The 27,352-nt window shown below is 43.2% G+C and overlaps 2 protein-coding genes across 3 annotated transcripts in view; one reads left to right on the top strand and one right to left on the bottom strand.

The window, feature by feature from the left end:
• The window catches only part of LOC139694293 (M-phase inducer phosphatase-like), a 139,563-nt gene extending 113,240 nt beyond the window's left edge, over positions 1-26,323 (bottom strand). For both annotated transcript variants that reach the window (XM_071592763.1, XM_071592764.1), the window contains exons 1-2: positions 26,194-26,323; positions 25,598-25,946 (exon numbers count right to left, since the gene is read on the bottom strand). In XM_071592763.1, the coding sequence (XP_071448864.1) occupies positions 25,598-25,817 (220 nt within the window). In that variant the 5' untranslated portion in view covers positions 25,818-25,946; positions 26,194-26,323. The remainder of the gene's footprint in view (positions 1-25,597; positions 25,947-26,193) is intronic.
• A 136-nt stretch (positions 26,324-26,459) lies between these two features.
• LSm1 (U6 snRNA-associated Sm-like protein LSm1) lies at positions 26,460-27,346 on the top strand. Its single transcript, XM_071591915.1, has 4 exons — positions 26,460-26,572; positions 26,668-26,738; positions 26,813-26,997; positions 27,067-27,346. Exons 2-4 carry the CDS (start codon positions 26,693-26,695, stop codon positions 27,220-27,222), a joined length of 387 nt encoding a protein of 128 aa, XP_071448016.1. The 5' UTR covers positions 26,460-26,572; positions 26,668-26,692; the 3' UTR covers positions 27,223-27,346.
• The last annotated feature ends 6 nt before the right edge of the window (positions 27,347-27,352 follow it).

Genomic DNA, 27,352 nt, shown 5'->3' with positions numbered 1-27,352 from the left:
TGCTAGCGAGTATTAAAGTTTTGTGCCATGAGAGAAGTTTTTATAAAATAGAGTAGTTTTATAAGGCTCAGATAAATGGAACATACTAAAAAAACTGGTCTTAGTTGTGGATATTCGGGCAACTACTCGACGTAAAACATCGATTTTAGCTGAAATCTTGAGTCTCGGCTATTTTTGATCACGGCGACAAAAACCGATCCGCCGCAACGTAACAGTAGCCCAAATAAAGACCGTAGGTAGCCCAAATCATCCCCTAAGGACAAATTCACGAGTGAACGCCGACCACCCCCTTCCCGACCACTCCTCCCCCATTCTGGTCCAATAATGCATCGGTGAGCAGCACTCATTATCGTCAGCTGTTCTCTATCGAAAATCTTACCCCACTTCTCTTACCCCCCACTTCCCTCCCTCTCGAACCCCACCCCCTACGCGCCGATTCACAAAGGGATGCAGGAGATAGTCTAAAACCGGAACCCCCAGATGCGGGCACCCGCCTCCCCCGGCCTACTCTCCAGCTCGGAAACCCGTCCGGCAGAGGGCACTGCCATCGACCCTCAAAAAACCATTCGAGACGGAGGGAAGTTCCCAAGTGGTGGTGGGAAGGTGCGGCCCCCAGACGGCGAACGCGGGACAGGACAAGTCTCCCTCCATCTGGGGGGTGATAAAAGGGGGTCCCTTGGTGATAAGCATAAGCTGTTCGCTGACGCCCAAAGGGGGGAAGATGCTTCCTCGGGTGTCGATGGGAATCGGTCGCACTACGAACGACAAAGATCCATTGGGCGTCCGTTTCACCTTTCAGAACGACGCTTCGAGGTCAAGCGTGAATTAACGGTGAGGAGATTACATTGACTATAAGAAATCTGAATCAATTACGGCACTAAATTATAGGTGAACGGCTCATTGGATCGCGTCAAATATAAGGTCAACTTTCCACGTGATGACCGAATTTTGCTAAACCTGGTATCAGCTTGGGCACCATTAACAAAGCTGTACTTTATCTTACCAGATTCTGACGTCGTCGTACGACAATAATACAAAGCAAGGCACTTTCTTCAGCCACACAAAATTGAGTCCAACAATTTAATACTAAACTACAACGGCGTAGTATTATTTCTCGCTGCCTGGGCTCGGTTGCATCATTATACTTTTTGAGCAGAATATGCAAATACAATTTCCACTTAATTAGTTAAAAGAAAATAAAAAGAGGTGTTATCTACCGGTAAAACGGTATTGAAAGCTAAAAAATAAGAATAAGACCATTCGCCATGGTTTATTTTTAAACGTTAATATTCCAGCAAGAGGCACACGTGTTTTGCGCCGAGAAGAAAAAAAGGCTATACAACGTTGCATGAATATTAACGCAATCAGTAATAGTCTCTACCAAAGCACCCGAAAATTAATTCATAAAATGGAATTAATATGAAAGGTATAATAAAAGTTTTCCCTTGCGCGAAATATGTCAGAATTACCATCATGAACGGCAAAACGCAAAAAAACAATAATGCCCAATTGATGCAAAATTATCACATCACAAGTTTGAGTTAAACTAATCCCTGCAATTTCATAAAACTACCTTAAAAAATAAAATCATAAATTTCTAGTGTTATCAATTCGTGACGAAAAACAAAATGACTAAAGGATTTTTCAACAACATAAGTACACAAAGTGAAGGAAATCAGAGAAATATATGGCATTTTTATGCGCTAGCATTCAATCATATTTTGCGAAGAAGTCAAAACAAAATCCCCACTGTTATCACCACCCGAGAGACGCCAGTTAGAGACTTCGGTGTCACCAACAGTCCTGCGGAAGATGACCTTGATAAAGCTGCTATTTGATGTTATGTTCCATCCTAGCACGCCTACCCCAAGCAGATAAGTCCTGTCCAAAAAGTACACACACGAATTCGTTTCAGATGGTTATTGGCCATAAGTTAAAATGGCTTACATAAGGTATAATACATTAAATATTTAGTATTTCCATTGTCAAATTTAGATTTTACACAGGAGAATGCTCTCTACGATAGTTACAGATAAAACTGCGTAGACTGAGGGAAAATAATGAGCGAGTTGCAAAAGTCGATACAAAATAGCCACAATATATCTTAACCCCCATTGGTTACAACAAAGAGGGGGTGGAAAGAAGGGTTTCCCTGACGTCAATGCAGAAGGTAATTAGCTGCCTGTACTCGAGAACTAAAGGAGCTAGTAATTCAAAATAAATATGCCCAAGATGCTAGGAAATGAGATTTCAAAAATATTCATTGCTAGAAAGCAATGCAGGGATTGCGTTTCTCGAAAATTCATATATTTTATTACTATCAATACATCATATTCGGGGGAGAAAAACAGAAGTATATTTATCAATATCCTGCAACTTTTTCAGGGTTACTAAATTCCAAACTCTGTCGATAAAAACGAAAAAGGAGAACGCTTAAGCTTCTAAACTTGATTTAACAATAGATAAAAAGTATTAAATAATAAAAGATCCAAGAAATTTAAGGTTTTAGCAAAAGTAACACAATAGAAAGCAGTACCATAATGCTGAACCATCCCGTATTCCTACGAACAGGTTGATGTGACTCATATTTTGAAATTATCAAACAATGCACTAGGTTTCCGTTTAAATGACACCGTCATTACGGTAGGTGATGGTAGAGTTCACCCAGCACTAAGCCCGACGGCGTGTGAAATTCACATATTCCCAGGAAGATCTGGTACCCGAAAAATCACATAGCTTGGGTGGAGCTGCAGGTGCCCAGAGACTTGCCCGGAAATCGAACCCAGGACCCTCCGGTCAGTAGTCCAACGGTCTACCCCTGGACTACCGCGACCCATTGCAGTTAAGCCACCACTAATTCAACTGGAATCCTGGCAAGCCCCCGAGGGTTCGGGGAGGTAACGCAGAAAGACGAGCAAGCGGATATTTCCCTGACAGCACGTCGACCGACGGCTCATTGATACCCACGTCCCACCCGTGGCGGCTTACGATTTGAATCGTAGCGCCGCCTGGGCCCGTAGGTTACCCATGCACACACGGCGGACTCGTTCAGAATAACCGTCGGGCCGACGCGGCCTGCGAGGGTGGGACGCCTGGGAGGATGGGCTTGTAGTGGGGAGCAGTGGCGGTGCGTCTGCGGGAACGGAGTGGGGAGGAAGGCCCGGGAGGGGGTGGAAGGCTACGCGGGGGACTGTTGAGGGGGCGGTGCGAAAAAAAATGACGGGAGAGTTGGAGTTGGTCGGGGGGGGGGTTTGGAAGGAGGAGGTCGGCTTGGGGGGGTGTGTGTGTGTGTGGAAGGAAAAGGGCAGGCAATGAAAGAGTCGAGTTGACTGGCAAGCGAGGGTCAAATTAGGACGGAACGTCTCCATACGCGGAGACGCGGAAAGGATTGGGGGGGGGGGGGAATGGAGGACGTGGATCGGCGACCGCAAGACAAGCATATATACACACACCGCCCCTTGCTCTCCAGTCAAGCGTCCAAACTCGCATCATTCTCCCGATATGCCGAAAAAAAGTATTACGATGACCACGGCCGAATGGCTCTAAGCCGGCACGGGATCCACGCGGGAATTACTTCCGGTGTGGCCAACCTGCGCGACCTGCCTGCTCAACATTGGCGCGTGCTCCCGCAGGACACCGCACCAACGTGAGAACTGTAAGCCTTCTGTGTAGAATCCTACGAAAAATATATTCCACGACGAATAAGAGTGTCTCACATTTCTTAAGAGAAATGTCGAGGAGTGCAAGAAAAAAACATTTTGCAATTCCGAGCCCTCTAATGCCTCGGGTCGCAACGTCTGTGAATGCTTGGCGTTCATTAAATGATAGAACAATTTTGTTACGGATGCTTTTCGAACCAGGACATCGGTGGGTAGCCGGCAAGAAAACTAGAGATTGAAGATTTAGGGAAACTATTTCTTACAATGCATTCAACACTACTACAGAATGCTGTCATCATATGCGATACATAGGCAGGTTGGACCACCAGGATAAATTTAATGAGATAGCTATCAGCGCAGAAAATTTCAAATACTCGTTCGCCTTGCTATATAAACTCAACGAAATCACACGTAAATTTAAGAAGAGAAAGGCAAAATAAAAAATTGTACTTGAACTAATCCTTCACACGCCCTTACGGCGGTTTGCGGGGTATTGTTTAGATGCGTAGATCATTGGTGATTGACAAGTATGTGTGCAGGTAAGTTCATGTTCGATATACGATCTACACAAAATCGATTACACATACAAAAAATAATGCCCTAAACCCCCCACCACAGCCCTTGCGGCGACTACCGATTGCGTAGACATATCCATTAATAAAAGACTTCGGCCAACGCGCTTTCCACGTCATACTTGAGTAAACTAATTATTGAAATGACAGTCAACCAGGGCAATACGAATAAATGAAGCTGAAAATAGTTTTCGCTTAGTATCATGCGCCACAAAATTGTTTTATACAGGTGAAAGTACGGAATCGTAAGGAAAGGCGAGGGGCCAGCTGAGAGCATTTGCATTTTAAGGGCGAGTAGTAACTTAGCGTTTTTAAGTTGGGGAAAGGTGGAGGGGGAAGGGTGGAGAGAAACTCGATGTCCCAAACATTCTTCCTCAATTTCTCACAGCGGCTGCGAGCTCTTCGCTTCTCTCGGCTATGGGAGTCACCCACGTTAAAATAACCCGATGTGAAACTTCTGATCTCGGAGATTCCTATGAGATTCCCAAAAGTGAGAAACACCTTAGAAGTATCTTACTTGAATGATGATAAATTTAAACATCGAAAATGAGGGAATCTCATTTCACCTTTTAAATCATCCCTATCATTGATGGTTCTGCAGTGGCAGGTTCTTTCATTCTCGACATTTCTGCCTCCCTGTCCTGAGTCATTCTTTACATTTCTTCTTATTTGCTTCCCGTGGGTTATCACCTTATCGTGATGCGGGGATCCAGTAGTTACGTACAATGATGCTAAGATCAGTGCCGGCGGGAACAAATGCTCCTTGTAGGGCCACCCTTGCCTGTAAGGTCGCAGTAAGGAGCAAAGCGTAAAGGAGTAAGCGCAAAGCGTAAGAGTAACCCAGAACGCAGCGTATAATTTTAAACAATCTGTATTTTATAGCACCCTGCAAGCCAACCCTATGGCAGGGGGTGAATAAACACGACTAATTTTGACCCGAATATTTTTACCTCTACCGCGGTCGGACAACGTCATCATGATCCCTTATCATTCGTGGAAAAAATGGCAACTTAAAGCTATCTGTTCCACTATTAATCTCTCTAATTTTATTAACATGACCTCTCCTACAGTAGTACGATGGGGGTAATAATATATTTTCAACGTCACTGCTAAAGAGACATCCTTCCAATTTATGCAAGAGATTTCATCTGTAATTCAATTTTCGTTCCGCAGGAATAGTCCTTTTTCCAAAAATGCATCACTACAGGATTACACATAAATATTCACCACTGAATCGTCGGCAAATAAACGTATCTTACTAGTGACTACGGAGTCAATGTTGTTAACGTAAAGTAGGAATAAAAGAGGCCCGATGACACTTCCCCGGGGAACACCTGAAGTAAATTCTACAGCATTTGAGCTAACTCCATCAATGACTACTCTTTGTACCCGACCATTAAAAAGTCTTTTGCCCAACCCAAGATATTTTAATCTATGCCATATGGTTATAGCTTTGTAAGTAGTTTACAATGAGGTACTTTGTCGACAGGTTTTCTTAAAATGTAGAAAAACTGCGTCCACTGGAACTGGATTTCGGGGTATTATACAGATATTTTCCGCTGAACCCGCACAAACTTTGCGGACGCGAGAACGAAAGGTAACTGGACGCCGAATTAAATTGGAGCAGATTCTTTTAGATATGAAATATCTTATTCGCAGAAGCTCATAAGGTTCATAGTCTTCACAGTTTTATCAATCACATTCTTTCTCGGTGTACTCCCTTCGCATACAGCATTTAATGTCCTCCTATCCGATAATTCCTCTTCTCCCATTACGCTTGTTGATTAAGACTCATCGATTGTCTCATTTTTTCGAATGAAAAGTTTTGCACTACATGCACACACTGCCCTTTCATTTCTCCGTCGACTACCTACAAGGGGATGTCTTGGGTACGGCGACATGAGCTGAAGCAGCATGGCTTCCATAGTATAAGATCCAGCAGGGCGGTTTATCTTCCGACTCTTTTCGAATCGGAACGTTACTTCTGTGCACATGTTTCATTCAAGGCTGCGTGACCATCCTAACGATTTAGCCCACTGACTGGTTCTACTGCATATGGCGGGGCGCCGCGCCGTCCTCTGCTGTTCACAAGCTCCGTTTTTACAGAGGCGTACTATACTCGACGGGATAAGAAAGATTAACGGCAAGACCTCCACGTATTGCAAATTTCCACATGAAAATAAGGGTTTTGTTTCGTTAACATAAAAATATGAGGGGTGAAATAATAGTCCGAGGAAGGTAGTAAAAAGGATGTACATGAAAATATTATAGAGATAAATAGCCCCAGACCTACGAATACTAACGTCATATTTTTTTGAATTTGCCTAATTCGAAAGAGTACGGGGTAAGGATATTATGCGTGTGTGCCTAAAAAACTGAATGTCAGCGGCACCTAAATCTATGGCGGTAATAAAGCAAATGAGCATACTATGCCGCAAAGGTATATACATCTACATAAATACCTCGCAATCCACCTAAAAGGTATGCGGTAGTGGGTGTAAGCCACCCGGTGGGATTGATAATGGACTAGGAAGATGATATTGGACAGGGATATAAAAGGCACAACTTAAGCAGGTACTGAACAAAAACATACCCTAGATTTTACAGCTCATAATCACCATTTTCCTTGTTAATACTAAGCAGAGGTCTCCCCGTCATCCCAAAAGTAAAAAAGAGGAGGAAGGAAAACAGTTTTCACGTGATTGGTTAATGAGGAAAAAACCTTCAAGCTAGTAAAACCTCTCTTGGCCCGAAGAGAGTCAGTCATCCAGTGTTTTAGAGACATGCACGCAAGGTAGCTAGTCTAAACCTCTATTTAAACAAGCGATTAACTGCTACCCTTTCACAGACAAGGATTCAAGCAAACTAAGCTCCAGATAGAAGGCCTCAAACTTAAATCTGCGTCCACAAATGCACTTAATGTTTTATTTTCATTTATTTTTGTACCCTGCTAGCCACGACTAGGGTGTGTGGTAGGGGGCGAATACACACCAGACTAATTTTGACCCGAATACGACCCTACTGCGGTCGGACAAAGTTATTCTGATCCCTTATCGTTCGTGGAAAAAATGGCATCTTAAATACACCTGTTCTACACTTGATCTCTCTAATTTTATTGACATGATCTACCCTACCGTAATCCTTCCTACCTACATATCCTTCGATAAGAACGTGGGTCAAATATTACAGCAAACACTGCCAAATAAAGAAAAAATGTTGCCCGCATATATTAAAGCATGTATTAGCCTACTTAAGGGGGGCCTATCCATACTCTTCTAGTTTTGTCTCAACTGCCAATGTTACGTGGATCTTGGATTATTTCATCGACGTAGAATGTCAAAATAGCACCTTCGATACATATTTAATTGATTTAATCCAGCGTTGCGGATTTGATTCTCCATACCCGAGAATGGATGGAGACTCAAAAGTCTCTGGGATGGAGTCTCGTCTAAGCGCCCCACACCCCGGATTTAGCGAGATACATACTTTTTTTTTCTTCGCAGTTTGCCACGTAACGGACTATATTTTTTTGCGTTCTGCAGCAGGATGTCACGAAATTCAAATCTTCCTCTGCAGAGGTTCAAGGTCAACTTACGTGTCAACGAACTTATGAACATCCTTTGGATAAAAAGCTCGGATGAAACAGTCAAGGTCTCGATAGGGGTTTCATCGATGAGTGGAACTGATTGAGAGGCGGCAATCCGCTTTTCCCCCCGCAGATGATCCACAGGGATCACACGAGCGGAAAATGACTCGAACGAGAAACAGGGCACGTACAAGGACAATGGAGAAATAGCTAGGGAAGGGTAATTAAGATTCTGCGAGGTAAGCCGTAGCTGGTACCAAACCACTTATAGCCCTGACAAGAAAAGTTGAAACTTCGTTCCAGGGAAAATTGTCAGTGACACGAAGAATACAAATGAATAAGACTTACGTCTATGTTCACCGCAGGCCGGCCTAAACGGGCTCATTGATTTTAATACCGTCTGATTCGCAAATCATTCTTTATTAGTATTGACATATTTCTAATTAATGACCACGAAGTTGCCGGAAATAATAAATTAGAGGAAAAAATGGTAACGATCTCAATATTTCAATTCATCATTCACAAAAGATCACGCGGCGAAAATGGATGAATATCGGAGCAAAAATGGCAACAAAATAATCACTGCAAATTCACTTTCCGAAATTTCAAGCAGGCAAATTACAAGAAATGATATACTAAACTCGCTAATGGAAGGGATTAAGATCAATCAATGGGCTCGAAAGACTGATAAGGGAGATTGGCATTGAGTCCTCAATGCGGTGGCAATATAAGCACAAAACCATATGAAGACCGAAATTCTACATAATGCTGGAACGGGAGGACATTAATATTTCTTTGAACCCAAGCAATGAATGCCGAATATTCATTCCACGATTTATTGCGAATCAATCTCTAAATATTAGGTCTAAAGGAGAATAAATGCTTTCATCTCGTGGACTCTGATGCAGGCGCTAATGTGAATAAACTATGGCGAGTTTTGGAAATTAATTAATCTTATTAATCACAAAAAAAACTCTTTTCCTTTCAATTATTTAGAACACGCCAATCTTCTGATACAGACAAAATAATTTTACAACTTAGCCGTTCCTCATTCCGACGACTTTAACCAGAAAATCAAACACAACCCTTATGTATCACAGTTTATTCAATGTCTGCATCCGCATGAATCTTACACGGATTACATGGGACAGGCCCAAGAGAAGGCACCGTGAAAATTCTGCTGCAGTTAATACGAAATTCGAACGTTAAAATAATATACTATACCATAGTTGAACCTATTAGCACTTCAAAATATCTTACCCATAGATGAAACGTAAAAGGCTTTAAGTTAATTGATTTGATACCATCTGATGCAATACGCGAAGATTGTGTTATCGTACATACAAGAAACTTTTACGTTCCATAACGCCACGCAGAACACGTGTCGCTCCTTTTTGCGACTACGTAATCAGCAGCATTATTATTACTATTATTCTACAATAAAAGGAATTCGCAGAGAAAGTGTACAAAAGCTATCGGATTTTTTTTTCAATATTAGAAATAAATGCATTTCGGCAAAAAATAATACTCTCCCATTCTTAAATAATGAGCGAATGTCTTCAGTTTTTCCGAACTAACCATTTCATTTCTGATATAGATAGCTTCAAAGCCCATATCAATTTTTTTAAATTTATTTTAGTACCCTGCAAGCCCCGGCTGGGGTGTGTGGCAGGGGGTGAATACACACCAGACTAATTTCGACCCGAATATGACCCATACCGCGCTCGGACAAAATTATTCTGATCCCTTATCGTGCTGGGAAAAAACGGCATCTTTAATCTACCTGTACTACATTTGTTTTCTCTAATTTCATTGACATGATCTCTCCTACCATAGTACGATGGGGGTAATAATACCTTTTCAACATCATTGCAATTTGAGCACTGGGTTTACAAAAAAACATCGATGTAATAAGTACATTTTTTTTAATTTGAAAAATGATTAAAATTCACCACGCATTCACGCCCGACACTTGACTATATATGTAAATTTATCCCTAATGCTATGAAGGGAAACTGTGAACTGCAAGCGTAAATGTAGATTTTCAGTATCTCCCTTTACGAGTACTTGAGACCTATTACGGGGGGGAAGGCGAGTTTTAGAAGCGAGATCCACTCTGTTCCTTTGTCTCACGAGGACTCATTAACCCACCATATTCATCCGTGGTAGAACGCATGGACTCGGTAGCTGAACGGTTAGATTCTGACTGGATATACATAGAGCTAGTGAGTACGAACTAAACCACGGAGACGTCACGCCGTCACGTTCTGTTTAATTATCAGCTGGGTCAGACTGCAATGTGACCACTCAGCCGTTGGGATTACATAGCCACTATAATGACTCCCCTAAACCGATCCCTCGAAAATATTTCCGACTCTCAATGCACCGGTGCGGACGCTATTTTTAAGTGCTGGCCACTTCCACCAAAACCCGATGGTGAAAAGGAATATTTCCAAGGTTCAAATCCAGAAAAGTGGATACATAATATTTCTCCACATCTTCCGCATAGATCGGCACCACCCGTCGCCAATACGAGGCCGACCCCACCGAGCTTCCTTTTATAGAATGAATCCCGTCGAGAGTGACGGAGAGGGACGGCATTGTGTAGTGTGGGAGGCAGAGAAATACAGAAGGGGAGGGGGTGTAGTATTATGGTGGGACCACACTAGAGTTATATCGAGAGGGAGAGGATGGGTGTGTGCGTGTGTTGAGGGGGAGGCTTGTGGAGAGGACGGGAGGAGGTGGACGGCCACCGGGCTGCGACAAGAGGCGGTGGAGGTTCGCGCGCTGCTTTTCGAGGGCCACATGTCGCAGATAAAAAGAGACAGATAGTGGCGGGAGCGTATGGCGGCGGCTTGGGGCGAGGGGGGTGGGGTTGGTTGCCGGCACGGGGAGAGGAGGGAATGGCTGTAAGCGCAGGAAAGGGGGAAGGCGAGGGGATGACAGAGAGAAGAGAGAACTTAGGGCTCGGCGGGGGGGAGAGGGTCGTAGGGATGGAGGGAGGTCGGAGGAGAATGAGGAGCACAAGCGATGGCAGCGGAGAGGAAGGCGCGCGTGAGGCGTCGTCATGGGATGATGCGGTCCCCCCTCCCCGTGCGATATGACGGCACATTCGTATCACGTCGACTTCACGGCCCGGATGCGCACGGGAGTTGATTGGGAACCGATCGATCTTTATCGAATCGAACTGGGAATTGACACAGCTTGGAGGATGCGGCGCGCCCACACGCTAGAAATGAATTTTAGCGTCGTGGTTTCGGAAAATACGCTAAAAACAGCTCGAATTATCTTAATTAAATTGATTGATTGGAAAAAACCATAAGATGACCAAAAATAAATTATTATCAAAGAAGACATCATTTTCCTCGAAGCTAAATGAAAAATTTCATTACCTAACATGATAATCGTGTTTCGTAACAACCACTCTTTCATGTACGGTACTTGACCGTAGCACTTACTATGATTGGCAAGGCCCGTGTGGATGCCCCCGAGGCCACAGATCGCGCCGGTATCTTCCCGGCGCGAAATGTGGCATGTCATGTATCATGTAGACGTAAAACAAATGAAAACCGAAATCTGAGCTATCAACCCGTAATTTTTTTTGACAGTTTCATGGTAGATATCACATCGTAATATGTTCTCAGGCGTGTGAAATGCACACATTTGCAAAGGGGTTAGGGGTTTCCCAGGTAGACTTGGTACCCGAACCACAGCTTGGGTGAGGCTAGGAGTACCCAAAGGGTTGCGCTATTGGTCGCAAGGTATCTAAAATTACCCCGGATTCTTGTTCTAACTACTGGTACCTAATATTATTACTCTAGGTACTGGTACCGAAGTGGTGGTACTCAAGTTATCTGCTCTATAGAACAATTCCTGATCAAAGATCAGCGGGAATCGATCCCCGACCATCGGAAAGATAATACGCTCTATGACTTAGACTACCGCCCCCCTCATTTATAATTTATTGGAGGCAATTTACTCAATGAATAAAAATTGGTTTACCAGTTCAATTGGAACAATTTAGTTGTAATGAGGGGTAGGAAAGTGGCTACTCTATCGAAGCATTGAACCCTTCTCCGGATGATAGTGAACTAGTACAAAAGTGAGTATGGTATTTGCCGACCTTCCAAATGGTTGACGTTTGAACCACCCACTGTGCACAGCGGCTAATTTCATTACGTCGACACCGTTGATTTGCAGTATCGAAACGAATCTAACTGCCATGGAACGATGAATCATGGAAGGCAAACTGCAGAGCCCCCATTTTGAACTACATTGCCATGGAACAAAACCATCAATTTATTGTGGGTCGAGAACAATGCTCGACTCTCAAATTTTGCCCTGGCTTAAACACCAAATCTTGGGCACACTTAATGGGCATAAATATCTGCGTGGTGAGGTGAATCTCACTTCGCATCCGCAACACCTGTGGCAGTGTATAAAAATCGCTCGGTCACCTGCCGCGAGAGATCTAACCAAATTAACTAAGTGTCGACATTGTTCGATGCCGTCAGCATGTATGTAACTCTGATGATACGTGTATATATCGGCGACCTAGACAATCCTAACTTATCGGGAATACAATATTGATCACGACCTTGCTTCCACTCTTTGTCCGCTAGAGCACCCATGCTACGCCGGAGGCCCCCGATTCAACGGTCCGGGAAAAGGTTGGGGGGGGGGGGGGTCGGAAATCACCGCCCAACGTCCGCGGGGGGTGAGGCGGGGTTTATTGTCTGGGCGCCCACAACGGAAATGGGCACGTGGAATAAGGCACTAGTCCCTGCAGTCGGAGTGGCGTGGACCAAACCTAGTCTAGCCAAGGGGAGGGTCCAATCCCCCAACATACGAGATACCTACTTCTCTCCCTCTTAACCCCTCTCCCATTGATCCCTCCTTCTGGAAACGGCGAGGAAGCGGGCGGGGGCCGCCGGCACAAGTCCGCGCGCTTCACGCCCCAACGCGATTAGCCCCCGGAGCGACCCGGGGGCGTGAAATACCCATCGAAAGGGAAACAAGGAGGCCGGCTGGCTGGCGGTTCCGCCCGAGGAGGATTGCCCGCGGCAGCCACTTAAAATGCGTCCGATCTATCGACAGCGGGCGCCCTCACCCTTCCTCTCTTTCGCGGACCCATTAGGGAAGTGCGGGAGTAATTACTCAAGTGCCCGAAGGCAAGACAAGAGTTTGGTATCAACTTCTTCGAGGGACTACCGTAAAATAAAAAAAACATAAAAATAAGGCCCCCGAGAAATATCATTACGCCCGGAATTGGATAACGATATAAGGAAGTTAACTGTCACAGTAATTAACCCTAAGGTTGATTTGGTAAGTGAGGATAGTTAACTAAGCATTGCATGTACATGGCGTATGATATCATACTCAACAGAGTAGGGGGGAGTAATTTTAACCCATTGCCACCTGCGGTTACCCAGAAAGATATGGTACCCGAAAAGTCACACAGCTTAGGTGAACCCAGCAATTCCCAGAGACGACTCCTTTAATTGAACCCGGGCCTTCAGGTCAGTAGCCCAAGCCCCCTAGTCATTGGACCACCAAGCCCTTGATTTACGATCGAACACAGATGAAATGATTTAACAATCCCTTGAACATCAGGAGCGTGAGAGCGGGAAAACACATTTCGATGAAATTGGACACATCTCACCACCAAATGTTCACTGTGGCAAGTTGAATGAAAAAATATGAATATAACGACGTTGTCGCATTATCAAATGGCTCGTGGCAGCAAGAAAAAACATTAATGAAGCAACTCATAAAGGAGAGGGCAACATTGTATTGCCGGAATATTTATAATAGGGGTCATGCCAAGAATATATCACTCCATTAATCACATTAATCGCATGGTATCCGGGAGAAAACTACCCGTTCCATCCCGTAACCAAAATGTGCGGGTCCGAAGTTTTTCTCGAAGGAGGGGTGGGGGGAGAACAAGCTTTCCGCTTCACACGACAAAACATTTTCGCAACGGCACGGGCGCTTGACACACTCAAAACATGACTCTTCCCGAGGATTCCCTTGCGCCACCGAGCACACATCATCCCCGCGCGCTCGCAAAACAAGAACCGGAGACAGTTAAAAATCGATTAGGGCCAGCTCCCCCGCCATACTCGCTGTGCATTGAGCAACGACGACACGGGGGCCCGCAGCACGCGACCGTGGACGGACGCGTGAGTCACGGGCGGTGGCCAAGTCCCCTCCCCAGGGAACCGCGGAAGTCACGGAAGCCGGGGTACGGAGCAAAATTCATCCTCCCGAAAATGTTTGCTCATTTGAATCACCGTTCAGAGGGGAGACGGAGGGAGTAGAGATGGAATGGGTTGTACCGTATGTACACCGAGAGAGAACCGAATCCTCCCTCCTTGCCCGCTCCTCGTTCTTCCTCCAGGGTTCGGTGACCGCGTGGAAAGATGAAGGGGGGTAGGGAATGACCCACCGTAGGGGTGACGTAGTGAAACGGGTTGAGAGTTTTAAGATTCGGAATAATGGAAGGGACCCAGAATGGGTAAAAGTTGGAAAGGGGGGAAAATACGTTGAGGAGGCGGGAATATGGGAGAGAGGGGAAAGGGGGGAGGTCGGAGAGCACAACGGGAGTGGCGGTTGGGGAGACCGAAGACGAGGAATGCCGCACATAGGAATGGGGGACGACGAGGGGAAATGGGGCAGAGGGGAGGGGGGCATTCGGGGATTGCCCGTGGAAGCACAAAAACGCAGAGGAACGCGAGGCGACAATACCGATCGGCTTCCTTCTACACACCTTCAATGAGATTCCGTTGAATCCCAGACCTCTCGCCTATCCATCCCGAGGGTTAAAAAAAGCCGGCGGTGAGCGATTCAGTTCATCGGTTAACTATGTTTTTCCCCCACCAATTAGCATCGTTGGGGCCACCTACGTTTTGAGTGCGACTGCGCCAACAGTTTCCGAAACGACCTCTCTTCACCTCTTTCAACGCCAAACACCCCAAAACCACATGGCATTTCTCATAAAGAAAAACGTCGAGTTTAAAAACTAAATTGGCTCGGTGTGCTTGTTTCAATACCAAGAATATACGTGTACCTTGACCTCCTCAGAACCAAACGGTGGCCAACCGCAAACCGCCGCCGAAAAAAGGTCACACAAGAATTTAACGACTGCGTAATTAATTGCAACCAAAGAAGACTCCCGCCGAATCACTGAGGAGGTCTCGACGTGCTGATCTATTTTCGCTCCTACCCACATGGACGTCGAAAAGACATGGACTTAGCGATTGAAACTGCTTAAACTCGCCATTAAGCCAATTGCACTTCCTAATCCGCACAGTGTTTACACTAATTGAATATTCTACACTAATCAATATTGAATCTCTACCATATATCGTTATAGTTAATTTTAAACTATAACGATATATGGTAGAGATTCAATATTTTACCGAATAGTGATTGCAAAACGTGATATTTCACAGCTAGGCTACACAGTATATTCAGATTAGGTTCTAAAATAACACATTGAAAGTGCAGAAAATCTAACGCCTCTCGCCAGTAACATGGAAAATAATAGAAAAACTGGATAAGGGAGAACGTAAACACCACACAAAACAAAAAAACTATCACAGTCGAACTAAATTATACGAAAAAAGTCTTCTCTAACGAAGACTTAAAAGAAGAAGTCTTACAGTGCCAATAACTCTGTTCCCTTTCAGAAAATTGCTTCAAAATATTATTTCGAGACAAATTATAAATTAATGGACATCCATTGCTGATAAAAAAACTGCATGTCACAATCATCTTGCGTCGCACGTTGCTCGGTATGGTTTTCATTTTTGTTCAAGTGACCAACGGTCCGCTCTAAGGTCGTGAGGCTCCCCCCCCCCCTCTCGCCCGATCTCTTGCAATCATTCCTCGGTGGCGCTCCCAGTCAGCAGGCAGACTGGACAAAGAAAAGAATAAAGAAAAAAAACTTTCCAGAGTGCCTAAAATTTAAATTACCTTGGCCCAACGCTACAACCCGGAGATCGTTCAGGCATGTACCTTCCTCGCGCCTCCCAAATATCATTTACGATCCCCGGTCGGGGCAAACCCATTCAACTCCGCCGCTCCTTCTGGCCTACCGAGGAACGGGAAGACGCTGGGACGGACGAGGCGAAGTTCGAATTTGAATATCGTGGCGACACATTCAAATTAAACGTCCAAAAGCGCTGGTGAATCGACATCGCCTCCCACTGCATATCGCAGTAACACGACGCGAGTTGCCGATATTTGTTTCCGATGCATTAATGTTCAGCTCCCCTTCGTCTCTATTCTTGCTCGATCGAAAGACGCAATCGAACACATCGATATCGAAAAAATACAGTCAATATAACTGCCCGACGAAACCACTACCATGATATTATTTTTTAATTTCATAGTCTGGGTGCCACAAATTCGATATTGCACTGAGCGATTCTAAATCCAAAATACGATTTATCGAACTATTTGGTGAATCGTAAACGAAATGCCACATGAACATCTCAAACGGCCCACCCGACATCGCACGGAGCTGGAACGGAAGCGAACACGCGGAGCTCAACTTATTGTTAGATCAGGAACACACAACCCCAACCATGGTCTTGGGGGGATGGGTATCTGCAAAAAAAAAACGGGCGGATGGAGAGTAGAGGGAAGTGCGGAGGGAGGGAGGTAAAAACAGAGAAAAAGACGCTCGTTTTTCAAATCGAAATCTTTATAACTTCGAAACACAGTAAAACGAAGAGGGCTTCACTACTTCTCATGATTGGAGGCAACCCTAGAGATAGAGCATCCGACGTTAGTCTACGCTACTATTTGTAGGCATACATTGGCACCGTTGTGCTCGTGGAGTTGTCAAGTGTGGAAGCGTGAACGCAAACTAGTGTGGGCGATTACATTACAAAAAGACCCAGTCAGATGCGTATTCACAGTCATCTCGGCATATTTGTAATATCAGCATTTCCATCGTGGACAGGGAAATAAAATGGTTATGGATTTCTTTATGCTTATTTCTCATTATTAGTCATAAAATTTGATTTTCCACAAAAGCGAATTGTAAATTCAAACATTCGCGAAAAAAATAGCGCTTTTGTGCAAATTTAGCATTGCAAATTGGAATAAAATGGAAAAAGCCGCACTGCCCGAAAGCATAATGCTATGAAATCTCCATTCGAAGAATCCTATTATATACCTATTCGTACAAGTAGCGAGCGCTAGAAGCACATTATAGATTACTGAAACATGCCCGTCCCCCTCGAATCGGCTTCATCATTACGCTTCGGTTCCAATATTCGCAGCCTAGACACGATTCCGCTTCAACGTAGATTCTGCCTTTGACAGGTTTCATTGTGCGCGCATGCACTACTTGCGAGACCGCGGAGGCGGAAGACCAGTCAGGGAGGGGGAAATGAGAAGGAAACGGTGGGGGATAAAAGGGGGCAGGGGGACAGGGTTTGTGAAGGAGAGTGGGTAGGCCACTGGGGCACGGTGGATTCATGTGTAGATGGGGAGGGGGAGACAGCGGCGAGAGGGAATAGAGTGATGGGAGGGGGGGAAAAGGAAGGGAGCAGGTGGCGGGGGACGGGAGAGAATGGGAGGGAGGAAGTTGGCTGGAGAGCTTTAGCACGTGCTACGCCGGTATTCCACGCCCTGTGCCGCTCGTAACGACCGACTGGGGGGGGGGTAGACGAAGGGAAGAGGAGGAGGGGGACACGACATGCTGCAGTGAGACGGGGAGGTGAGACCTTACGGGGGTTCAGTTCACGAGGAGGGGCCCTCGGATACAGGGGGGTCATGCGAGGTGCTACCCTTCCTGACGCAGGGGGTCTCGTATACTACGAACGTACTACACCTCCCCCTACCGCTCGCCATCCCAATGCTGCACCCCCTCTGCCCCCTTCAACGAAAAACCATACCATTCGCAGTTGCCCTCGGTGCCTTGAGGAACGGGCAGAGGGGAAAGCGGAGGGGAGTTGGGGAGGCTTGGAACCAGGAGCTCTCGGGTGGGGGGGAAGCGATCACGCACGGGAGATGCCCCCGAGGAAAAGGGAGACTGGGAAGAGTCTGGGAAGGGAGGTGGGGTCACCGGGGCCAGGGTTAGGTAGCACACAGCAAGGGGAAAGAGAGGAGTGGGGACGCCTGCATGGCAAGTAGCGAGCGAGAGAGAAGAGGGGATCCGAGGACGGGTACAGGAGTGAGAGGGATTCATCCATTGGGGCGGGATTGGAGGGATCGGGAGATGGACGGGTTTGGAAGGGAATCCCTATCTCCCCCCCCTCCCGAAGTTATACCGTCCCACCGAGGCTCGACCCCGTGGACAGGCAGAGACTCTCCAAGGAGGGTGGCGGTTGAGGATCAGGAGGGGTGCTCGTTTGGAACGCTCGCCGCCGCAACTTGAAGAAAGGACGTGAGGCGCCTCGGTGGGAGTATGTATCGGGGAGAGGAGGGGAAAGCAGAAAAAGAAAGGGGAGAGGAGAAGCATGATCTTGAGGAGGGAGGGCTTCTGGCGTGGGTACCGGCTGCTGCTGCGACGTGCGTATCCGAAATTTGAACGGTACGATTCCTCACCCAATCCTCAATATAAAATACCGGACTGATCGAGTCATGAAAAATCGGACTGATCGAGTCATACAGATACAAAACCGCAGTTATTAACCCAAATGTTGCTTTGATAGGTGACGGCTCACCTGGTAAATTAGCTCAACGGTGAGTAAAATTCACACATCAAGGTGCTAGTTTCTCTCTAAGTGTCATTAAGGTTTCTCAGGAAGATCTGGCACCCGAAATATCACACATCTTGAGTGAAGCTTGGAGTAATCTAGAAGTGCCATGCGGACTCGAACCCGGGGTCCTCCGAGCAGTAACCCGACAATCTATCCACTAGACTTACACGTCCATTCCACATCGATATAGATCGTATAAATAGACGAATGAACAGCTATGACAATTTTTACACATTAAAAATGCATTGAATTATGTGCATGAATGTTAGTACCACAACAGAATTCTCTCTTCGGCTTCCTAAACGTCGACATTAGGCTCCGTCTGCTAACAGCACTTCTAAAAAAATAGTACTATACATTTTGTACATAGAACCTTGTAACACAATGGAGGGGGGAGCTTTCACGTATTTGTGCCTATCGAGAGAATAGGGAATTCCAATGACTACAGAACAAATGTAAATTGGACCCAGGGAAATGAAATTCGACGTCGGCATATACATTTCATTGGTCATTGCAGTTATAACGGCACTTTTGTTGTGCTCAGTTAAGTGTAACTGCTAAGTACGTACGTACGAATGATATATACTTCCACGAAGTGAAGTCTGAAACAGTAGAATACATGCTAAGTACAACTTAGTAGTACAGAACAAGGGACCGCTCGGGCTCTAGGAACCGTTGGCGAATGCACATCGGGGGACGATTCCATTTGTCCGGGGGTGCACGGGAAAAACCGTGTAGTGAGAGGGATCGCAAATTGATTCGGACGAATTCAATCGTGTCGGTCGCCGGTTAAACTGACCGCGTCAGCGAGATCTCACTGGATCAATGGGAACCACTATTTCGAGAGGATCTCTCAGCATAAGGAACTGTACCGCCACACAAGAATGCTCCTGGATGAATTAATGAATGAATGCCTTCCAGGGGGTTAGTAAAATGACCGAGGCCTTAAGATTAAAACAAGTAATAAATAAGAAATCCAAATTCTTCACGCCAAAAAGAAAAATAATAATGTCGTTGCTGTCCGCATCAATAGCAACGCTGTATTTTTTTCTATAAGCTTATAACAACAGACAAACCACGGGTGAATAACTAATTACTGCCAAATTTTCTAGAATGACATAAAGCCATGCGAGTCTTTATCTTTATTACCGAGCTGCTCGCTGTCGCAGGCTGACATGAAAATCTTGTAAATGATCATGAGAGAACATACTGGCTAGGGTACTTTTTACATACCTTCCTGGTTAAACGTTTCCCTATTAAAACTTCATTGCGGGAAAATCTCGTTGAAAATGGAGAGTTAACTGTAAGAGTGCATTGGAAATCAATTTTTATAACTTTACTTAAGACTAAACCTCGATTCAAACCCGTGACCCTCGAATGTCGGTCGAGTGCTAAATTCGGTATAACCGTATGTCGATGCTTATTCTTTCACGGTGAATTTCTAAGTGGAGGAAGACCTTGGAAACTTCACTTTCTTAAGTAATCGATCGGAAATTTAGGGATTCGAGTTTCAATCCCAGTGTAGGCGGATGACTTTGTTCAATGCGAATATTTGCTGTATTTGTGAGCGAACCAGCGAATGATTCTGCTTATTTTCGGACCATTTTCCTTTCTTATAGTGCCTAATATTGCCAGCTTACGTATTTTTTTACAATAAACAAGGCAACAAAATGTATTATAATGAACTATAACTTCCTTTATTGAACCTGTTTTACCGCAGATTAAAGAAAATATTCATTTGTTCGTTGGGCCATGTAACTCTCTCGAGAAGTTATCCCAATAGATCGTTTAAGTCTACTTATTGGACTTAATACTGAGCGGGGTAAATTCCATTCAGAGAAGCATGAACCAAAAAGGAAATAATGTTTATTTTTTATCTCCTCTCGAGTGGAAAAGAATGACGGCGGGGGGCACCATTTTGAAATTTCCACCTTCAAAAAAATTTACGCCTATTTCGAGATTTCTTTTTCGCAGCTTTGAAAGACCTTGCGAAGAGTTCACGGTTGAGCAGCCACATTGTAAGAATTTTGCGTGGTTCGGCGCCGGATCAAATCTGAGTATTCCAATGCGACCACAAACTCAAGGTTGAAGCATATGGGGTCGATTTTATAGCAAGCCGATTCAACAGTGGTCGCTTACGAGACAAATATACTGACATGGAAAACAAGAAAGGAAGAAAAATTACAATATACTAGTGTCCTAATGGGACGTATTCGCCCATCGTTACAAGAATCGCTGATAATGTTCAGAGAACGGTTTCAGCATATAAGATCCCGGTTCCTACTAGGAGAACCAAAACATTAACATTGATAAAATTTAGGGATCGGATGTCCGGATAAACATTATGCGTACTAATATCTGAGATATAACGGAAGTGCAATTTCGATATTTAGCGCAAATAATGGAGTATTGGGAGAATTCAATACACTTGTTCGTAACATCAGGAACATTGTCACCGGGAAAACGCACTCCGATACCATGGAGCTTACAAGAATATTTCTAAGTAATCTATCCTATTAATTATTTAAAAAACTTCTTCTAGCCCATTATCGCACTTTTTCCACAACTTCTACATCGATATCTGAATACTAGAGGCAGAGACCGGAAAGTAAATGATACCCAAGAGTACATCATTGGCGCACAACAAGAAGCAAGACATCGATCCCTGTGAATTAGTATTCTTGATTTGTCACTGGATCATGCCTCCAGCACGGGCTCTACGTGAATAAGATGAGCTAGTTTCATTAACGGCCTAGAATATAGAGCTCTTTCTTTCATTGGGCTAAGTTGCAAATGTGCGAAGCACAATGGAGGAATGTCTCAAGTCTTAAGGGCCGAGGTTTGAATGGATTCTCAATTTTCTCAAGACGCACTCACAAAGGAGGAAGAATGAAATCGCAGCACTACACTTCTCGGTGAAAAAGCGTACGCAGACAGTGGAGGAGAGATTTATATTTATTGCATACGTTATTTCTCGGAAATCCGCAGTTTATCCTCATGCAGAGAATACCTATTTCAAGATTCCAACGGTGTGCCTTACATCTTTGCCCTCAGCTTGGTGCCCTTGCAAACCCAATCATTAAGAGGTGATATCTCTATAGAGGAGATCCAGCGGTCGAATACCAAGTACTAGCAGCCATCTCCTTCACGCAAAACGTACGAGCCTGTCAGATGACAATCAAACGGCGTGCTCGCGCATCAAGCACTACTATATTTCAGAGTGAGGGTCAGGGCAAACAGAAGAAACACGTGCTCATGTCCAATCGAGTGCAATACAGGTAGGGGGAGAGGGGACAGTCCTCCCTGAGCCGTGCATGGTTTCCCAGGAAGAAATGGCACCAGAATAGTCGTCTGGGCAAAGCTGAGGGTGCTCGATGATCATTGGCGCCACCCTGAATCGAATCCCTGCCCTCAGGTCAGAGCTGACCGTTGTACCCCCTGGGCTACCACCAGCCTAGATCGAATAGGTAGCGAATAATTCTGCCTTCAAGAGCTATTCATTCTTACTTTTAAAGAGGAATAGGATCCGCGAAAGCATAAGGCACATCGCAAGTGCATTGCGTGCAGTCAAGTCCGTCACTGCGATTGATTGCCCGATGGAGAAATGGCAAGATTATCTTTAGTTGGGGAGGCGACCGACAGCTAAGGCCATTTGTGCCATTAGGGATGGGTGGGCATTTTGATAGATTAGTTTAGGGATTAGGAGAAGGGTGGAGAGAAACCAAGCTTCGGCATTAGCTTACTCCCGAGTCAAGGTAGGGATACCACTGAAATTTCCTGCCACCGACGCGGTTCGAACCCGAGCTCATCGGGGTGGAAAGCCAGTACACCTGCCACCACACCCATCCGATTCCGAAAATTATTTAGGGATAGGATAGACGTATTTAGATATGGGTGGGTATTCTGTTAACATCTGTTACCATCTATTACCATCTTCAACCCAACCCAATTTCTCTCAATATCTACTGCAACCGCTAGTCCTAACTTCTTCGAATTTCTCCCACCAACAACATTCTCTTTTCCCTACCATGCCTAGCACTCTTTCATATATCTCTCATTCTATTCATTTTATTTTTTACATTATCCTATAAAAACACATCCCTAAAGCCCTCATTCAATATTTATCTTCTTGCTTCAATGACCAAGTTTCAGAACTATACAAAACTATTCTCCACATTTAAGTTCTTACTATTCTTTTCTTTAAATATTTACTTAAGATTCCAATTAACATTTCTCTCCCTCTTGAAAAAGCTTATTGAACTAGTACAATTCTTTCAAAGGACCTATTCATTTTCTCACCTTCTTTTAGAACACTTCCTAAATGGGTTAATAATCCTACCTACCTCAGCTATTTTATGTTCCATAAGCTCTCCTATTTCCTTAGAGCCTCATTAATTGATTGATTCTTATCCCAAGCCTGTTACACTGACTCTGTAATGAGCTAGGCAATGACTACAATTCTTTGACTGAATGACTAATTAAAACTAGATCATTTGTGAATCTACCTGATTTAATAAGTTCTCCAGCCCCTCCCATGCTTACTTGACCATTTCCATTGCATTTACAAGTATATAGTAGAGTGTGGGGACTAATGGATAGCTTTTTTCATTAATGACTTAATTTTGGGTATATTACAATGTAGGTAATAACTTTCAATATCACAACTTATCTCAAGTCTATAGACTACTAAAAAAACACCACAAAAGCAAGAAGAGTTGCATCATCATCATTAACTATTTTTTTTCAATAAATACCAATACCATACTAGCAGGTATTTTACCTTCTTACCAAGCTTCTGCAATTCCAGGAATTTACTTTGTTCTAGAGTAGGCTAAATGATGCAAACAATATGGAAACACGCATCACTTTCAATATATAAACCACTGGATTTATCTAGATCTTCAAATTATTAGAACAAATAAGATCACCATATGAGAAAAGGGAATTAGGCTCATATGTGCAATCTGTGCCACTATAAGAGTACTCATGACAGTCATAATGTACAACTGCATGTAATATGCCAAATTAGCAGACATTAGATTATATATGACCAACAATTTGGCATGACAACACAGCAGCTAAGTTATTTTCCAAGACATGCACCCTATGTCCTATTTACGGTTACATAATTTTATTCAACAGGTGATTATAAAATATCTTCACGAGATGAAATAACTTAACCTAATGGATAAATATGTGAAGCTACAAGTAAACAAGGAAGTAAACTGGAAGAATTTCCTTCTAATTAGGAACTGTGCATTTAAATAAAGAGGGAATTTTGGTTATCACACAGATAAAGGCAGCAATGATGCCAGACAAATGAAGTCGGAGCTCGAAAAAAATCATTCTTAACAACATCATTGAAAATATTTACAATACTCCATGAAAGGGAGAAATTTGCCATACATTTTACATCCATCCATTAAATTAGTACAATTTCATTTCTCATTCAACTTTTAAAATTGATAATTTAATTGCCGACTTAGTGAAAGCTGCAAGAAGTCAATTCTTTGGATAATTCCTACTAATTATGGTTAGAATATATGCGCAATACAAATAGGATGACCACTGCGAGCAACTGTTGACACAATTATGCAAGAAACAGTTAAGGGAATGATTAATGAACTAATTAAAATATATTTGGCCGCAATGAGAGAGAATATATTATTGAGTTTACAAAATGCATGCAGTCAGCCCTAAAAATTTCAAGAGGCAAAAAAGAAGAAAGATTTCAGATCTCAATAAGCAGTAATCTTGAATGTTAGTAATGCGGTGCTGTTACAAACTTAAATGCTATGAGAGAATACCTGCATGTGTGGGTAGTAAATTTTCTGTATCAATAATTTGGGAGAGAGGATGTAATCCAGTTTTTCCAGAGAGGTGGAATAGAGAGTAGAAAAAATACAATCTCACTGAATAGTTGCCATGCAAATGATTTTAAGATTTGATTTGAGTATTTTATTCATGTAACTCTTTCCCTTTTGACTGAAATACTAAATCGAGTAAAATGAAGATTGCCTAATACTACAACTAGAATGTAGGGTTGACCAGACTTTTAACAACACTATTGGGACTAACATGATTTAACCTGTATTTCAGTATTTCATACGGTTACAAACACACAGCTCATGAAAATATTTCCAATTGTTACCACTGAGCCCTGGGTATGATATCCAAAAGGATGGAAACATGAACTTTCTAATGACAAACTCATATAAAACACTGCAATGGAACTATTAGAAACAACCAATAGTGATACAAATATTGAGAGAATGAGATCCATATAAGAATGCATACTTTCATGAATTATGACAATAATAATACTTACATTATTAATCTTCTATATGCAAATAGTATTCTACAACATTTTAATCCAAAAATAATCAAATTTCTATCAAAAGCATAACTTCTCCCCATTGCCAATCACTAGTTTCTCATCTATTTGAGAGCCAAGAAACTTGAAGGGGATGAGTATAACAAACATACAGTATTGTTGAGTAATGGTTCACTATTAATTCATTTGCGTAAAATGTGAACATGATTTTGTCTACCTCTGAAATTTATTAAACAAATTTATTATTTTTCAGATTTTATACAGGCTAGCTGAATGAGCAAATGTTCCATGTTTGCATGGACATGAAAATTTGTGCGTGCAAATATGTGTTAAGGGAAACGAAAGATTTAATATTAAAGCTTTGCACTTAACTGCTGAATCTCTGTTCGGTAAATAAATAACAATTTATGCACATAAAAAAAGGATGCACAATTTTCACAAATGCGTGAAAGCAAAAACAGAAAATAAAAATTATGTACACCTATACAACCATAACACTCACAAAAGGCGTCCTACTCTTTACATATTATTTATAGAATTGAACTTACTATATATATATAATTAAAGGATAGATACGGCCTGCACGAGATGGATGATATAACAATTGGGGACACAACTCACGCAAACGACCTCATTAGTCCAACAAACCCCAGCAACATTACATTCAATTTGCAAGCATGTACTACTGAGAGCCAAGATGAGTGAAATAAAAAGATGAAACTCACCGAAGGGTTGGTGGTGCTTGGTCTTCACAGGTGCCGGCGAGGCGGACTCGATAACACGTCTCCTCGGTGTTGATCCAAGATATGCACCAGAAAGGTTTTGGGCAAGGTCGGACACAGGAGAATTAGCAGCTGAGTTAATATAGTGATTCATTCCAGGAAACATAGGGGAATCTGTTGCTTCCACACAAAACTTAGTTTGATCCTTTTTTATGCGAGACATAATTTTCACTTTCAGAAAACTAAAGGAAATGAAAGACAACTTTCGATAGTGACAATATTTTTACGTTAACTATCGAATAATGGCACTTGATTGACCATTGAAAATTTCTCTATCGGAAGCAGTTAACTCCTGAAATAAACAAGAAAAAAGGAATTGAGTAAACAAACGGCTGAATACGAATTCCTGAGCATTCTCTACATGACTATTCTATCTCTAACCACGGAATGAGATATCACCAATGACATAAAAAGATAAGAGCTCACAGAAAAATCCAAAATATTTATCAAAACAATATATAGGAAATTATTTTTTTACAGATTAAGTGAAAAATTATACAAAAATAAGTATCGTGTGAAACACACAGTTAAGTACTTACAGTAACCTCGCCGGCTCTTGTAACTCAAGTTATGATTCAACACCGCGTAATTTCATTGTTGCTGTGCGTACATGACGCTTGATTGCTTCGTTTAGGACAATAATCATAGACGTAATTTTCTCGATGAATAACTTCGTTACATCACTCAACGCCCATCGGACCAACGGCAATCCCTGCAAAGGTAGCGCCAGCTGGATTTTAAAGCACCCACTGGAACTTTTGAAGATTGGAGAATGAAATTCGGTTGTCTTTTTTATTACAAGTGGCGCCTCTCTCGGTGAATCCTTTGAATGCAAATTATGCCATCTACTGCGCTAGTGTTTGTGTTCAACACTTTCGTGCAAAATTGGTTGCCCAGTGAATGAATTAGCTATTTAAGGTTAAAAAAAAATTATCATGGGGAGCAGTATTAATTTTTGTAACTTTCATGAAATGACATTTTGACCTGGCCAATTTTAATTATCTACTTGGCAGTTCCGCATTGCATCGGAGCTGACCCATGGACACTTTCATCGAAGCAGCATCTCTTATAGGAGATGTTGATAGTAAGTTACTATTAACGGAAAGGTTTTTGTTCACATTCTAATTAACTAATTGTTCTTGATCCTTCATAATCCAGAAAAACTCATGGTATTGCTGAGAGACGGAAGGGTTCTAATTGGGATACTGAGAACAGTTGATCAATTTGCAAACCTTGTCCTTCACAGGACTAATGAGCGGATACACGTAGGTAAAGAGTACGGCGATATTAACAGAGGAGTTATCGTTGTGCGAGGAGAAAACGTCGTCCTCTACGGAGTCGTGGTAAGGATCAATCAAACTTTCGCGTCCTTATTTTGTTCAATAAAGTAACGATTTTCCACACAATTTCAGGATAAAGAAATGGAAAATAATCTACCTTTCAAGAAAGTATCTGTTGATGAAATCCTAGATGCTCAAAGAAAAGAGTTGGAAGCCAAGAAAGAGAAAGACACTTTACGGGCGAAGGCTCTGAAGGAGCGAGATTTGAGCCACGATGATTTCTTTTAAAATAGACTTTTGTTATAATTGTTCAAGGTTTTCTTTTTTTTATAATTTGAATTCTATATTGTGAAGTGATATACGCGGTTACATTCAGTATTATGTATACGGAAATTAAACAAAGAGGAAAACAGGTAAC

The sequence above is a fragment of the Hetaerina americana genome, unplaced genomic scaffold (assembly GCF_022747635.1).
Source record: "Hetaerina americana unplaced genomic scaffold, ioHetAmer1.1.p SCAF_5, whole genome shotgun sequence".
Lineage (NCBI taxonomy): Eukaryota > Metazoa > Arthropoda > Insecta > Odonata > Calopterygidae > Hetaerina > Hetaerina americana.
The sequence above is the reverse complement of the archived record's forward strand: the minus strand, read 5'-3'. Positions and strand labels throughout refer to the sequence as shown.

Excerpts from the sequence above, each read along its gene's own strand:
- LSm1 (XM_071591915.1), top strand. The coding sequence starts at position 26,693 with ATGGACACTTTCATCGAAGCAGCATCTCTTATAGGAGATGTTGATA. Across the intron at positions 26,739-26,812 it reads TCTTATAGGAGATGTTGATA|AAAAACTCATGGTATTGCTG; the intron begins GTAAGTTACTAT and ends TTCATAATCCAG. Across the intron at positions 26,998-27,066 it reads TCGTCCTCTACGGAGTCGTG|GATAAAGAAATGGAAAATAA; the intron begins GTAAGGATCAAT and ends ACACAATTTCAG.